Source organism: Protopterus annectens, chromosome 2.part0 (assembly GCF_019279795.1).
Source record: "Protopterus annectens isolate FY-2018-M chromosome 2.part0, PAN1.0, whole genome shotgun sequence".
Taxonomy (NCBI): domain Eukaryota; kingdom Metazoa; phylum Chordata; order Ceratodontiformes; family Protopteridae; genus Protopterus; species Protopterus annectens.
This window is the reverse complement of record NC_056728.1, coordinates 426,431,918-426,449,509: the sequence shown is the minus strand read 5'-3', so window position 1 is coordinate 426,449,509 and position 17,592 is coordinate 426,431,918. Positions and strand designations below refer to the sequence as shown.

General features: G+C 35.8%; 1 protein-coding gene across 6 annotated transcripts in view; it reads left to right on the top strand.

Annotated features, from left to right (window-relative positions):
* PRUNE2 (prune homolog 2 with BCH domain) overlaps positions 1-17,592 on the top strand; it is a 1,332,432-nt gene that overhangs the window by 1,090,368 nt on the left and 224,472 nt on the right. For all 6 annotated transcript variants that reach the window (XM_044060866.1, XM_044060864.1, XM_044060863.1 and 3 more), the window contains exon 7: positions 15,762-15,848. In XM_044060866.1, coding sequence (XP_043916801.1) covers positions 15,762-15,848 — 87 coding nt within the window. The remainder of the gene's footprint in view (positions 1-15,761; positions 15,849-17,592) is intronic.

The following is a 17,592-nucleotide window of genomic DNA, read 5'->3' as shown; positions in this document are numbered from 1 at the left end:
CTGACCATTTGGGGACAGGAGTATAATATGCTGATAAATACATCAAAAACTAAGCATATGAGATTTGGGAGACATAAACTGAAAGGTGAATATTTAATACAGCACACACTGATTGTAACTGAAAGTGTTGACTCATTTAAGGACCTGGGTATATGGGTAGATTCAGCTGTTTTTCTAATCATATCAACCAATTGGTTAATGATAGTTATAGAACTATAGGTTGTATAAAAAGATTTATAAAGTCTAGGAAATTAAAAATAATGAAGTTATTGTTAGTTAGTTACATTAGATCCAAACTTGAGTATGGAATAACAATATGGAAACCCTATAAGAAGACAAGCATGAGTAAACTGAAAAGAATACAGCGGAAATATACCAATGGCATCCAATGATATGAAAATTTATTATGAAAGACTAAAATATCTGAACTTGTACAGTGTCTCTTACAGATATCTAAGAGGAGATCTTATTCAGGTATATAGGGCATTTAGAGACAACTACCTCTGGGAGTGTTTGGGGTTATCAAAAAGTACTAGAGAATCATCAGACAACCTATGTAGAAGATTCTATAGGAATGAGAAGTGTACTACTTAGTTCTCTGACAGAGTAGCTGATGCATGGAACAGACTACCAAATTACATTAAAGTAAGCACTAGTTTAGATATTTTTAAGAACAGCCTGGACACTTATTATGGGAACAAGTGTTTTGGTATATTGGCAAGCTAGAAGGGCATTAATGCCAATGCTTGAAATAGTTGTATGTACGTATGTATATCAAGATCAATGAAAGAAATGACTACAGAAGGTTAATAAAACCCAGAAAGTTAGAAGTTTGATAAAGCAAATGAACACAGTAATGAGGACTATCTACAGATATTCATGCAATATAATAGAAGAAAATAGGATATATTACTGTGCAGCTAAATTAATAACAAAGTCTTACCACAAGAAAACGGTGTAGTAAGGAAAGGAAGGGTGGAAAATGAATGCTATCATGGAAGTATCGAATAGAGAAAACTGTAAAGCAATTAAGACAAGAAGTGTTACTGTTAGAAGAGTATAGAAGAGGGAACAGATCAACAAACATACTCTGAAAGATAGATGTGAAAAAAGCAATATGCAATATTTATTTTATTTTACATTTGTTAACCGGGTTAGTCCAGCTGAGCATTAACTCATTTTCAGTGGAGACCCGAGGAGAAAAGCTCCACAATCAGTATTAACATTTTACATACAGTCAGCAAGAAAATTGCATTGGCAGCTAAAACAATTAGAGAAATAACATTTTACAATAAAATTTTACAGAAAACAGTTGAATAGAAATGTTAGAGATCAAACTGCAAAAAGCATTTACAACAAATCATACAGAAAAGCAGTAGAGTACAATGTCAGAATTTTTACAACAAAAACTTAGGTACAATGTCAATGTAGGGAAAACAGTGTTCATTATTTCTAAGTAGTTATATACACTATAGGTACAGATGGGGTAGTAAGGTAATGTAGAGGTTAAGCAACGAGACAGAGAGGTAGATGGATATTAAGACAAACAGCGGAAGAGAAAGGAGGGATGAGAGACAAGCTAGGGTTAGGTAGTTTCAGGGAGGATGACTACAATGGCAGGATCATTTATTTATTAGATATTCCCGAGTGGCTAGTTTGAAATGTTTTGTTTGGTTAAGGGACCTAATTTCTAGGGGTAGTTGGTTTCAAGATGTAGCAGGGTTATAATTATAAAGTAAACATCTTGATTTGGTTTTGGGTTTATAGATCTGTAGGAAGTCCTAGTCTGAGCTATGTAATGTCCTGGTTGGGGAATATTTAGTTATAACTGATTGAAGGCTAGGGCAGAAAGATGGTAGATAGAGGATTGAGTGGATAATTAACAGTTGCTGTAGTAGCAGCAAATGAGGGAATTCAAGCCACTGCAACTGTTTAAGAGATAGGCAATGGTGTGATTTGTAGGTTTGGTTTGCAGCAAATCTGGCAACTTTATTATATGTAGTTTCAAGTCTGGTTATGAGTGTGGTTTTAAGATTTGTGTATAATTGAGAGCTATAGAGGAGGGTGGGAAGAAGAAATGCATGGGAGAGAGTTATTCTGGCTGAGTTGGTTAAATGTCTTTTGTTTCGGTAAAGAGTCCGAGTTTCTGGTGAGTCTTTTTGTTAGAGGTGGTGATTTGGAGATCAAATTTAAGCTGATCATCTATTATGACTCCTAGTAGTTTAGTGCTAGGGTCAGAGGTAATGACAGTGTTATTGCTAGATAGGATGGAAAATGTTGTTTTGAGATTGATGAGTTTTTTTGGGAGGAAGAGTAGGAGCTTAGTTTTCTTAGGGTTGAGAATTAATTTGTTGTCACAAAGCCATGTCTCTATGGTGTTGAATAATGCTTGGATAGTAGAGTGGAGGTCAGATGGATTGTCAGCAATGGTGACAACTGTAGAATCATCAGCATATTGTACAAGTGTGTAGTTGGGACAAGAAGTGTAAAGTAGGTTGGTGATAATATTGAAGAGCAGTGGCCCCAGTATGGATCCTTGGGGATACCCATTGGGACGCTTAAGGGGGGAGAAAGAGCAGAGTGCCATTTGACAGCTTGTTGGTGATTAGAGAGATAGCTGGAAAACCAGGATATGGTGGGAGGGGAGAATCTTAGGTGAGAGAGTTTGTGTAGGAGGAGGGGATGGGAGACAGTGTCAAAGGCTTTGGACAGGTCGAAGAACAGACATGAGACTAGTTTATTATTGTCACGGGTTAGTGATACAGTATTAATGAAGGATATTAGTGCAGTTGTAGTGCTGTGCTTGGGACGAAATCCATGTTGTGTGTGTGTTAGAAGGTTCTGTTGGAGAAGATATTGCATTATCTGCTTGGGAATGCATTTCTCAAGAATCTTGGAGAGAGGAGACAGTATAGCAATTGGTCTGAAGTTTGATAACTCAGAGCAATTACCTCCTTTATGTATGGGTAATGTGTAGAACGTTTTCCATATTGATGGAACTTATGATTCAGAGATAGATCGGTTGATCAGGATGTATACTGGATAGGCTAGGGGTTCAGCAGCTATATGTCGGAAGTAAGAGGATAGGTTATCAGCTGAGGGGGAACAGGGTTTGAGTTTAGAGAGTAAATATTTAATATATTTAGTTGAGACAGATGTAAGAGAGAAAGAGTTAGAAGGAGAAGGAGGGGAAGATGAGAAAGTGGGTTTTTTAGTATTTTTACTAGTGGGGAGGTCATTAATTATGGTAGTTATTGAATTAATAAAATGATTGTTAAATTCAGTGGCAGTTTCTTCAAAAGTTTTATTTGGGCATGGGTTGGGAGGGGAAGGGTTTCCTCGTTGCAGTATATGATTGATTGAGTTCCAGAATTTTTTAGGGTCAGATTTTAGAGTAGTGGGAGGGTTTGCATAGAAGTTGATCCTGTTTTTGTTGATATTTTTTTTTTATTTGATTTCTAAGTTCTTTGTAAGTCTGTAGGAGAGAAGGGATCTTTGTTCTGGTCCATAATTTCCATATCTTGTCACGTCTTTTCATCAAGGCTCTAGTATGTTTGGTCAGCCAAGGAGCGGTGTTTTCTTTGATTCTGATAGTATGGAGGGGAGCTAGGGAGTTGAATATGTTTAGAAAAGTAGAGTTGAAAGAGTGGACAGCCTCATCTAAGGGGAGTTTAGTGAGATGGGACCAGTTAATATTAGAGAGTTGGTCTATGAAAGAATCTGGACTAAAGGATGAGGTTTTGCGGGAGGTGATAAACCTGAAAGGTCTGGTGAAATTGGGAGTGTGTTTATTTACTATGATAGGGCAGTGGTCACTAAGGGAATTTGGTAGAGTGTGAGGGTTGTGGTAATTTTGGGGATGAGACACCAAAATCCAGTCCAGGAGAGACTATGGCAGGTGTGACTTGCTAATATGGGTAGGGGAAGTGATTAGTTGCTCATATCCATGTAGGTTGATACAAGAGGTAGTTTGGGGAGTTTGAATTGTAAGCAAATCTATGTTTACGTGCCCTAGAATGATGGTTTCATTATGGATGGTCTGGGAGAGGTGGTGTAGGATGTTCTCCAGTATACTAAGATTATCACCTGGGGGGGATGTAGATTGCTACAACACTTATGGTGGTAAAGTTGTTAAGTTTAATATTGGTAAGTAGGAGTTCAGCTGTAGAAAAAGTGGGTAGAGGGAGGTTTGGGGTAGTTATTGAGAGGTAGTCACGGAAGAGTATGGCTAGCCCTCCTCCTCTTTTCTTTTGTCTATCAAGTCGTAGGATGTTATAGCCAGGTGGGGTAATTTCACTATCTTTATTATATGGTTTCAGCCAGGTTTCAGTTAGGATGACTATGTCAGGGGTATAGTTAGCTATCCTGGGCAATATTATAACAGATCAGGATCTATTGTGCACTATCACAAATAATAAACTAAAAATATCAACACAGGCAGAAAAACGTAGAAGATATGTAGATAAATATAAAGGAAAAGTGCAAAATAAATAATTTACTGATGACCCAAAAACGTTTTATAGAGAATTGGGAAACAAGACAAAAGGAATTGAAGTACCACCAAAAAAGAAGAAATGGATGCATTTTGGAGAAATATCTGTGAAGATCCTGTGAAACGTAACAAAGATTGTAAATGAACAGAAGAAGTAAAAGAAAGAATATGAAATTCAAATGTACAGGATATGAAATGGGATGAAGTAACAGTCAGAGAGATTGAAACAAAGTTACAAAAAGCTCCAAATTGGAAAACCCCAAGTCCAGATGCAGTGCCTAACTTCTGGTTAAAGGTATTAACATCTTTGCATGGATATTTATCCATGAATAAGAAGTATTTCTATGCACATCCAGACCAGGCACCAGCCTGGTTAACACAAGAAAAACAATGCTCCTACTTAAGAATGACCCTGCAAGCTATCCTAAAAAGTATAGACCAATAGCTTGCCTTACATCTACCTATAAACTATACACTGGAATTGATGCTGATAGAGTTTATAGTCATTTAGAAGAAAACTCAATCATGGTAATACAACAAAAAGGTAATAAAAGAAGGTCATATGGAACAAAGGAGCATCTGTTGTTAAATAAAGTCATAATGGAGAACTGTAAAAAGGGGAAGAATCTAAGTATGCCATGGATGGACTACAAAAAGCATTTGATAGTATCCCACATTCATGGATAAAAGAGTGCTTAAAAATGTTTTAAGATATACCCCACACTGATCTATTACATCACAGTGACGATGAAATAGTACCAAACCACTTTGCAGTTAAGCCATGACAAAGGACAAATTATTATTCTAGGGAAAAATTCAAAGGGGGATATTCCAGGGTGACTCTGTCACCGCTGCTCTTTTGTCTTGCCCTTAACCCATTAAGCTGTCTGCTTAACAGATTAGGTCATGGCTACAATTTGACTCCTAGAAAACAACAAAGTGTAAAGACTTCTCATCTTCTTTTGTAGATTATTTAAAACTGTATAGTTCATCAGATGAGGAACTGAAAGCACAACTGCAAGTGGTCAAAACATTTTCAAATGATATAAGAATGTCACTTGGTTTTGATAAATGTACAAAAGCAACCTTTAAAGCAGGAAAGCTACAGCACCAAGAAAACATCAGTTTGGGACAAGAATGTGACATAAAAGAACTTGAGCAAGTGGGAGTGTATAAATATTTGGGAATTAATGAATGATCAACAATAAAACATGAACAAATGTGAATAAAACTTAGGAATATTTCTTAAATTAATACTGAAAGCAACATTGACATCTAGGAACAAAGTCCAAGCTATAACCCAGCCTGCTCTTCCTGTCCTAACTTACAGTTTTGGAGTGACTGACTGGCTCCAAAAAATGTTGGATAGGTTGGACAGGAAAACAAGAAGGATGCTTCATGGTCACCAAATGATTTATAAAAATCAGTGCATACAAAGATTAAATATTACCCATTCTGAAGGAGGTATGGGTCTCCTCAAAACTGATTACATGTATAGATCTGCAGTCATTGGACTGTGTACATATCTGCTGACCTCACAAGACTCAAATGTAGTGAAAGTTTTGAAGCACGAGGAGAATAAATCTAAGATGGCTTCCCTGCTTAGGCTAGCAGAAGCATATCAGCATCAATCAGGAAGGGAAATCAAACCACAAGTAGATAAAAATCAGGCAGCAATTGAATGTGCCAAAAGACAAAGGAAAATATAAGGTGAAGTATCAGATGCAAAGGCAAGAAATGTGGAAAATGCATAAATATAGCTGCAAGTAAAGAAAACTCTTGGAACAACCTCATGTTGATGAGGATCAAATGCAGGAATGGTTAAGGGCAGGTGAAGTTAAACCAAAAGATAAAAGGTTAATATTTGCAGCCCAAGACAGTGGACTACATATACTTTGGTTTACAAAGTCCATTGAACATGTGGGGCAAGCAGACAAATGTAGGTTTTGTTAAAACAGAATTGGAAACAGTCACACATCTTGTTGCTGGCTGTGATATAATAATGACAGAAGGAGTGTGTAATGAAAAAACATAATAATGTGGCAAGACTGTTGCTTTGGGGATTGTGAAAACATTATGGTATTAAAGTTACTGAAAAACACTGGAAACATGAGCCACAACACATTATAGAAAATGATGAAGTTTATATCACATGGGATTACCCATTACCAACAGCTCAAAAAATAGGTGCAAGAAAACCACATATAGTAGTCCATGAAAAGAAGACAAAAGTAGCATTGATCATTGAAATTGCTATGCCCAGTGACTACAGTGTTTTATATACTGAGAGGCACAAAGTCATAAAAATACCAGGACTTGCAGGCAGAAACAAGGGCAGTGTGGATACCCAGCCAATTCCAGCAGTAGTAGTAGGAGCAACTGGTCTTATAAAAAATAATTTACAATCATACTTAGATATGTTACCAATACATGTAATTCTGTATGAATTGCAGAAGGAGTCATTACTGGGCACATTGTAGGTTCTGCAAAGAGCACTTCTGGCTAACATGAAAGATTGAAACAATACTAATTTCATGAACTTTAATCATACCTTAACTTAGGAAGCAGGTCCATTCCAGTCATGGTATTAGAAGCCCAAAAGACTTGGAGAAATTAAAAAAGGGGAACCTCATCTGATATAACCAGTTTCTGACCTATCACCATAGGATCCCCTTTGTTAAAACTTCTGGAAAAGTGCATTCACAAGCAACTTCTTCCACATGTTGTTCAGGAAAAGCTCCTGATTCTGACAGCATGCTTTTAGACCTGCCCACAGCACTACTATGGCGTTAGTAACTTTCACAGATGCTATCAGCAAAAGACAGAGACAAAAGCAACTTGTTTTCTCTGTATTCCATGATCTCTCTAAAGCTTTTGATCTAGTCCCTAAGCATGAATCTCTGTACTAACTGTCTTCCCCTGGGTTATCACATCCCACACTACTACGATTTAACAACTACTAAACCGATAAATACCAATCTGTTAAACGTCTCTCCATTTTTCAGCTTTCCATCCTTTCTGTCAATAGTGGTGTGCCACAGGGTTCAATTTGTGGCCCTCTACTCTTAATATATTTACTAAAAATTTACATAAATCATTTCAGGAAGCTTCCCTCATGCAATACACTGATGATGCTATCCTAATATGCATTTCCGATAACCAAATACATCTTCACAGAATTACTCAGGAAGCCTTTAACTGTGTTGAAAGTTGGCTAGAGGATAATCACCTGCTACTGAATCCCCCAAAAACTAAACTACTACTCTTTTTCCAAAATCCCATTTCCATGGAAAAAAACACGTTTAAAATATCTTCCTAAAAGAATACCATGACTAAAGTTAGCCCATATACAAAACTATCTGGCATTGCAATCGATGACAATTTTAAATTTAATTTACATATCCACAACAGCATCAAGAAAACCCATCAAAACTAGCACCCTACATAGAGTAAAGGAATTCCTCAAAGACTCTGCCAAGGTAACTCTAGCTACCACTTACCTCTTAGTCTCTTTTCTATATAGAGCCCCTACCATGACCAGCCTACAAGCCTCAGTTAATTATAAACTTGAACAGTGCTATAATAAAGTTACCAGATTCACTTACAGCAACCCTTACTGGACCCAGCACTGTTTAGCACAAAAACACAAATGCCTTAAGCTTAGTTTCCTTAACACCTGTCTTATGAAATTATCCCTACTCCATCATCCTATCTGGCAATTAGATCCCTACCCCGATACTCTCTTCCAAATTGTCCTCTTCAGTCAAATAATAAACAACTGCTTGCATCTACAAACACAAAGGGCTGCTGGGGTCAGTCTGGAACTTAAAATAAAATTCCAGTATCACTGAGGTCTATCACACACCTTCATCTTTTCAAACAATTATTAAAAGACTTTGTATTTGCCTTCTGGCTTTCTCCCTACTCCTCATCTGGGATATAGCTGTCTAACACCCTTCATCACCTTTATTATACCTCCCTTTAAACTACTAAGTCACTTAACTTGATTATCCCCTCCTAATACCTCACGTTACTGGACTTCTTAAATTACTATACCTACTTCTAACTTAACATACCCAAATTAATTGCTTCTCTGTTAACACTCAAGCTTGTTTATCTTCCCTAATACCTCTCTGCATTGAATTTCTTAAATTACTCTTGCCTATCTTATACACCACTGTTCTATCTGTAAAGACTTGTACATTTAATGTCAGTGAGTATCAATATAAATTTTATCACATTGTTATGCTATGTATTCACTGAAACTGTATTGTTATTGTAAATATTGATTGAGTTAAATATGATACCCTGGAGCTTTTCTCTCCAGGTCTCCATTGAAAAAGGGCGCCTTTGTTCAGCCAGACTTTCCCAGTAAACAAATGTCAATAAATAAATAATAAATAATTAAGCAATAACCCACAGCTGGGTGTGGGTAATGCTGGATTTACTGTGGGTAAATACAGCATTACCCATACCCAGACGTGGGTTATTGCTATTATACAATGGTGTTAGTTTTGTATTGTGTTATGTTTGTGTTGTTGTTGTTTAGGTTTTTGTTTACATTAGTCTGTATTCTTCCACTTTTTCTGAAATAAAATAGTCCAATACTTTTTATTATTTGTTTGTTTATTTATTTAATGCTGTTTGTTTTTTTGAACACTGTGTCATTTAACAAATAAGTAAAAATGATCAGTACACTTACAGTATTCATTTACTTCACAACATGCGTAAAAATTCAACCCCTGTTATTATCCTAACTTTCTGTGTTAGTAGTACCAATATTTAAAATATCCCTGATTTGGGACTGTAACATCAAGGGCAGAAATAAAAAACAGTCTCACAGATTGCTGTCAGTTAATAGCAAGCTGGAGTAAGGGAGAGGCGGTAATCGGCTCTTGCCAGTCACGCACTTAGCATCATGCAAAAAAAAAAAAAAAAACAATACAGTGCAACCACATCCGCTGGTGTTTCACAGTATATTATTTCGCCTAGTCACTGTAAGTAATTAAATAATACTAAACCAGTATAGTATTTACTGCTAAACTTTTCCTCTTTGATTTAACTGACAAGGAACAAACTAAATGCTGTCTATCTGTGTTTTCCTTCATTTTTAATACAGCCTTCCATACATAAACTAGCATAATAGTAATGATGTGTAAGTTAAGATTATAATTGCATGTTTCCCGTTATGTTCCTCATACTTTCATACATCTAAGCTGTTACTGAATTTCATATAAATTGCCGCAGCTTAATACATTAGCAGCCAGACTTTTTTACTTCATTATGTTGGATTTACAATGTGCACGCTTATTGGATTAGTCAATCAGCGTGCACATTTCTTGGCTTTGCCGAGTTTCCATTGTATAATACATAATAAACCACATTTATCAGATTTATTTGTATGCAGACTTTTATCCTGAAAAGTACAAGAAGATTTGTCATATAAAGGAGAAGCTACAATATTTGGAACATCTTCAGTACATCTCCGGGTAGTTCTAAAGTTAGCGACATTCATTTCAGTTCTTACATTGGCACCCAATGTGGGGCATTAATTTAACTCTTACAAAGTAAATTATCTCATTCTCAAATGCTATTATAAAGTGTGCCAGTTCATAATTCCTTATCTCCTTCCTTAGATTAAATAGGACAAAAAATGATGTATTATTGTATCTCCTGGGAGCAGCAGTCCCATACTCAAAGACATACTACACTGAATATCCAGCACAATTACTAATGAAACTATTTTAGGTGCTGTTAACATCAACTAGTAGGATTTAACCTCTGACTTCCTGCTTCCAGTATGAAATTTCAGATTCACACAACTTATAAAAATACCAACCAAATATAATACAATTAATGACCAAGGTTCGATTCTTGACTGGATGCTGGTTTTGATTCCTAGTAAATTTACCATGGGTGGTATACATCCAGACATTCTAAGTGACCACCTACCTGCTTACACCCATTGAACCATTACTCATCTGCCCAAAGAACATAACTAGTCAAAATGAAACCAGCAATCATTCATTGATGCGTCATCAAGTGCCATAGACTGGTCCAGATTAAAAACCCTTCTTCCCTCTAAATGAGGCTATCCATCTTTTTAACTCTATATTTCTTAACATCCTTAATAGCTTAGCCTCACTCCATACAAAAGAGTTAAAACTAGTCACTCTCCCTGGCTCTCAAAGCCAAGTAAAGATCTCAGTAGTAAAAGATATGAAGCATAGAAGGAGTGCCAAAAGTATAAAACCCACACAAAGTATAACTTACCTTCAGCTTGTACACAACCAAACAAGTATTCAAGGATAAAAAGCAATTTAACTCACTCTTACAAAATAATCATAAACTTCCTTACTTAACCCAGGATCTAAAAACAACCCAGGCCCATCTCCTGAATAATCCCCTACCCAGACAGCAAACATGTTTAACACTTGCTTTATCAAAAGTATCGAGAATTTAAATTCAACCACTAAAAAAAATCCGCCTCTTACCCCATAGCTCCTCTAACCACACTCCTGCCACTTTCTCTTCACATAGAACAAGGAACTAATCTCATCCTATCACTAACCAAGCTCTGGCAAAAGATCAAACCTTCCTTTACCCAATAACCAGTCCACACGTCCTTTATAAAAAATTACTTAAACTGAAACCCTATTCAATAACCTTTCTTCTGATTACTTTAGACTAGCTGCAGAAGCTTTACCCTATCCATTCTTATTGATAGAGCTATTCTTATCTCCCTAAAGCCCTATGTCACCTCCCTGCTCAAAGGGGATAGCTCTACTAAAATATAAACCTTTCGACCCACTACCATTTTGTCCCCTCTCAACAATTCTGGAAAAAGGCATTCACAAACAACTTCTTAATTATCTCCCTCAAAATCAGCTGTTACCATCTGTACAACATGTTTTTTTGGCCAGCCCAAAGTACCACAACTCCTATTATTCTTTACTGAAACTGTAAACAAGGCTAAGGATTCTGGCAAGCCTGTCTTGTCACTGTTTCTTGACATTTCAAAGGCTTTTGATACCGTCTTTCATTCTAAACTCCTACTTCAATTATTCATCGTTGGTCTATCACCATCCACTCTCCAGTTGCTGACTAGCTAGCCATCTCACAGATAATATGTAGTAAAAGAGCAGGGTTCCTTTTCTCCATACCTGCCAAACAACACTGATATCCCTCAAGGCTCCATTCTTAGTCTTCTCCTCAAGCACTTTCATCAGTAATCTCCAAACTTCTCTTGTCAAGATTCCCTTATTCAATGTGATGATTTCACTATCAATGTATTGTCAGTCTCCCACACCTGCAACAAATAGCACAGGAAGCATTTATTTTCATTTAAACTTGGCTAAATAGTGCTCAACTTGTATTTAATCCCTCCAAAAAACTAAGATTCTTTTATTTACTCCAGAAACCTATGATTCAGACAAAACCAAGTTTAAGATCCTTTCCCTGAATAGTACAGAATTTGAAATAGTCACTCACACAAAATGATTAGGTATGACTATAGATGACAGTCTTAAATTTAATCTTCACATCCAGCACAATATAAAGAAAACTCATCAGAAACTTGGAATGTTTTATAGACATAAACATCTTCTTAACAGCTCAACTAAAGTTAACCTTGACACCTACCTACCTTTTGCTCTTAATCCTATATGGCGCCCCAATCATTTCCAATGTTCAAATCTCATTAAAAGTTAAACTTGAAATATGCTACAATAAAATTGCAAAATATACAACTAGTGCATCACATTACACCTATCACTATATCACTCCTCAGTCACTTAAGTGGCCTGAACTTCCCACAGCAGCTAACGTACCTTCAACTTGTCACAACTCAAAATATTATTTATAAACCTGCAGCTTGCCCTGCTCTCAGCTCCATTCTTCACTCCTACCTCCGCAAAAGACATCTCTGATCAGAAGATTAACAACTCCTGAAACTACATAACCCAATAAATAAGCTGGACAAAGCCTCTACTCTTACTCTGTAACCAAGAGCCGGAATTATTTAAAACTTTCCATAAAGTCAAACTTAAACCTATGTACCTTCAAATACACACTCAAGGAATTCCTATCCAAATTCTGGATCTGCTTTTGGATTAACTCAGGCTAAACTCTTAATTTCAGATTTATCTACCTCCATCCTCTAGTTTCTACCTTATATGCCATACAGTAGATTTACTCCAAAAACCTATGCTCCAGACTAAACCAAGTTTACTATTAAACCACCTTCTGTTCTCATGTTACTATTTACATCTCTCAACTAGCAATACATTCATATCTCTTCAGATCTCTCCTTCTCATTCGCCCCTCTTAATTCCCTATTACAGTGACCTGATTCTCCTGTCACCCTTTTCTACAACCTATCATTTTACTCTTTTCCATCCTTCTGTTCTCTCGTCTGTTCTTTGTTTCCTTATATCAGCATATAAACCACTAGTGATTACGTGCTATAGCATTACAAACTTGACTACATTTTTTTGTTTTTGTTTTTGTTTCTCAACTCACCTAATGTTTTGTATCCTCTAACCCTTGTGTTTGATGGATCTGGAGCTTTTCTCCATGAACTCCGCTGAAAATAGGTACTTATGGCCTAGTCAGACTGTCTTGGTAAACAAATATTAATAAATAAGACACTGGCTCACATTTATTTATTTTTATGTAATAATTGAATAAATGTGTTAAAAGAATTCTTGACAAATGCAAAAAATGGGGGAGATTAAACACCCAAAATGAATGATGATTTCTAAATATTAATCTGATTCATTAAAAAAGCATGCATTTTATGGACAACAAAACACTTGAAATTTTAATGTCTGATATTATTAACTAATTTTTCGTGATTTACCAGAAGACCAACAATTTTACGAGAGACAAGGCCATAGTTCTCAACCCTTAGCACAAAAAATCTGGACAGAGACAAAAATAATGAGGGGATGAAGCTCCAAAGATAGAGACAAATTTTATATATTGCTATTATAAACTTAGATAGTTGCTAGAATAAAATGTCTTGTGTCACCATGCATTTTTTGAAGGATATGAAGTCTGAAACTCAAATAACTGTCATTATTTAATGAATTCAGTCCTCACAGATTGGTCACAAAAATCATGGAAAAAACAAATTTTATGAGGAACGGACTAAAAATATAAGGCAAAAGTCTTGACATTTTTTGAAAATGAGAGGTATGGACAGGGCAAAAATATGAAACAAAATCAGAGACAGTTCAGAGACATGACTGGAAGCAGCATAGCTTGCCCTGAGATGTTTAGTGCCTTTCCTGTGATTTTTATCTGTCCGGCATTTAAAGTTGTGGTCTGGGTCTTGGGTCAGCCATAGGTGTCTGTGTTGGTCAGGCTGTGTTATTATTTTACTATGTACATCTTTAATAAGTAAAGGTGTGCTGTTGTGTAATCTCTAAGAGTACTACTGTTGTCTTTTTGATTTTCAAGGTATGTTGTTCCTCGTGAACCAGTTTGTTATATTGTTTGTGAAATTTTGCAATAGTTTTTAAATTTGTTAGTTAGCTAATTTCATGTCTTAACAGGGATTGTATGACTGTAGACTTCAAGCCCCTTTTCAATGGCAGCACAGAGAGAAAAACTTTAAAACATAAGATCAAAATTATTTATTTTTTTACAAATTTTTGGATAAACACAGTACCAAATAACAAATACTATAGGCACATGTAGTAATTTGCTTTATCTTTACCCTGTAGAGTAAACAGTAATATCTTCTGCATATGGGGTAAGTATTGTAGTAGTTATGTCACCCCCCCAAAAAAAAAACAGTACCAAGGACTAATACTTGGGGTACTACTGGGATGAATACACCTTACTCAACTATCGTGGCCTGTCTATATTCTGTAAGTTCTACCTCCATGTAATGTTTGTACCAGGTTATAATATTTTGAACTAAAACCAAGACTAGTTATCTTATTGAAGAGTTATGTGATTTACTGTTTCAAAGGTCCTAGTTAGGTCAATAAAGACTGACCTTCTTAGTAGGCCTGTCATCATTGCTAGATAGATGTTGTTGGTAACAGTATATGTAACAGTTAGTATACTATGGCTTAGTCTAAAGCTATGCTGCAGATTTATTTGGGATTTGCCTTTATCTGGTCATATTTTTGTTCATATGTGAATTCCTCATATATTTTTGTGCATTGACATAGTTTGCAAATTCAATAAAAGTTGTTGAGAGATAATAGGGCACTTTTCTTAAAAATTGGTAAGATTAGTGTATATATAAATTTAGATGGTTTTAGAGATGTGATTAAAAGGATGTATGTTTGAGTTAGTAGCATTGTGAGTGCAGAGGTACTTAGCAAGAAGAAACTAAATACATTTGAAGGGATGCAATATTAAGTTTTCTTTTCTAATTTGTTTAATTTTGGTTGTACTGCTTCCTTGAAAGTGGCTTAGAGGAAGAGGAGTACAGTTTCAGTAAGTGTGGTGGTAATTTTATTTCACATATTTAATTCAAGGTTGATGGTGAGGCAATAAATGTTTTTAAGAGGGTAGGGTGTTTTGATCCATTAGTATGAAGTTTCCTGCAGAGACTGGTTTATAAGTATATGTTTTTCCTTTATAACTCTCCAGAAATGTTTATGTTGTATTGATATGGAATTTTGTTTAATCCTTTATTACTTTTATTTTAAGTTTCTGTTGTCCTCTTAAAACCAATGTTGCCTATAATTTATTGTCCTAATAAACAGGAACCAAGAAACAATTCTAGTAACCCTGTCTGGCCCTGGAAGGGCTAAAGCAGGAATTAAATATTAGTAAGTAAACATTCTGCTGCCCTTACACAAAACGGTTTTGTTACAACTGTTATTGAAGGGATTGTTACTTGCTAGGCAATCATTTTACAGTAGTTCACCAGTTTAAACTTTTTTGCCACATCCTCAGTTTTTGCATGGAAGGCTGGAGGGCATAAATCCCTATAGCAGCAGCTGTCCATTTTTAATACTGTAAGGAAAATTAGATTTTAGAAGGATAAAAATATAACATGAAAACAAAGTGGGCATCAGATCAATAATGCAACAACTATTACCTCCAGCTGTTATTTTAGATGCAGTTTGAGATAACTGATTTACAGTCACCTCTGTATTTTATGCATTTTTCAATATAGCATTTATATTTATTAATATTTTATAAGAGAGGTTTTACAATCAGATTTCATCTTATATACTATAATGGTGTATTGGCATAATTCTTTAAATAACTGAGTTTAATTTTTTTTTTCATTTTAATGCAGGCTAAGGAAAAATCTGAAATCATTCATCATTGTTCACCCATCGTGGTTCATTCGGACAATACTTGCTGTTACCCGACCTTTCATCAGGTAAGTGGGTACATTGCAAAGTGGTGCTACACTGACATAGCTGTACTCTGGTTGGTTATATGTCAGTGGACAATGCTGTGCACCTTTCTTAACAGATGACACAGAGTGTGCCTTAGCATATGATTTTTATTTGCTTTTTTCCCCTCACTCTGTAATTAGCTGTTTTTCAGAAAGGTAAATAACTTCTGCTGGATTTTGGACCATATTTGTATTATGCTGCACTGTATTTTGTCATCAACAAGACTATCCAACTTTCCATTAAATGCAGCAAAATTCTTGCTTTCCTTACTTTTCAGATACAACACATACAAACATTCTACCATATGGTTAAACCACCTGCACAGTTCTGTGTATGACACCAAATGGTATTGTCACATTGCCAGCCCAGCTATCTGGAATTTTGTAAATAATTATATGTCATTTGTGAATATATGATTTATATAGAAGTGTGACAGAAGGAAATATTGCCAGCCCGGTTATCTGGAATTTTGTAAATAATTATATGTATTAGAACTGCATATTATGTGTAGATGAAACTGCTGATACAAAAGTATGTGTTGAACAGGGTTTGTACAATACTAAGCTTCAAATATATATCTCTACAGTGTACCCTACTGGAACATAGAAGATTAACTTGCAAAACTTAAGAAGAGTTGAGGTTAAGTTACTTTATTGCTAGGCCATAAACAAGATATGTTATCTCTCAGTTTCAATGCAGAAGTAGACACAATATCTAGAGGTAGAAGTTTTCTATGTTTTGTCTTGAAAGAGAAGTAATTACTAGGTTTAAAATGTAAAAGTGGTTTATTGTTTTACGACTTCCAAGATCTGCAAACATCTGAGAGATATGTATTTTTCACACAGAGATGTTAAATTCGGTATGTTTCTGACAAAAGGGGTTTAGCTTGGAAACTGAAGTCAGGTGACAAAAAGTGATGTCATCCAAGCTAACTCAGCAGTAATATTTGATATTAATTTAAGAACTCACTGAGAGAGTAACTGGGCATTTTGTATTTTGTTTTGGACCTAGCAAGAACATCCACTCATCATCACATCTGCACTTGCCTTGCTGTAAGTTTTTAGGGCATAGTAACTCTTTTTAGATATAGTTAGGAATATAGTAAAGATTAGTTTAGACATTTTCTGTATTTATTTGAGACTGTCCGACAGTGTTGTTTTAAATATTTCCTGTGATTTTGAACTCTGAATTAACTATTTGTTTATTGAGTATTGTTATGTTATTTCAGTATTTATTATTAAATATATTTAAATCTATCTTTGTGGCTGATATTTATGAGACATATTTAAGCTCTAAAAGTCCTTGCATATGTATTTGGTGACACTGTACAGGCCACTCCTAAATAGCCTTGCTCTTGGTCAGACTACCATTTGGATTAATAGTAACATTACACAGTAGGATTGGACACCCTTTGTTATGGGCCTTAAGTAGCTGATAAGTAGTGGATGGTGGCAGCTGGAACACCTTATAGTCTGGGCAGAAGGGGGTATAGCTAGTAAACCTGTGCCAGCCTTCCCCAGGAGTATGTGTGTGAATGTGTGTGTGTGTGTGTGTGTGTGTGTGTGTGTGTGTGTGTGTGTGTGTGTGTGTGTGTGTATAAATCAAATCTCAAAGTATGTGTGTCAGCTACATGGGCAGGGACACAAAGCACTGGTTGGACAGAGAGGGTGCTGGAGGTCTTAGCTTGGCCACTCAGCTGAGATTTCAACTCTATAGCTGTGCCAG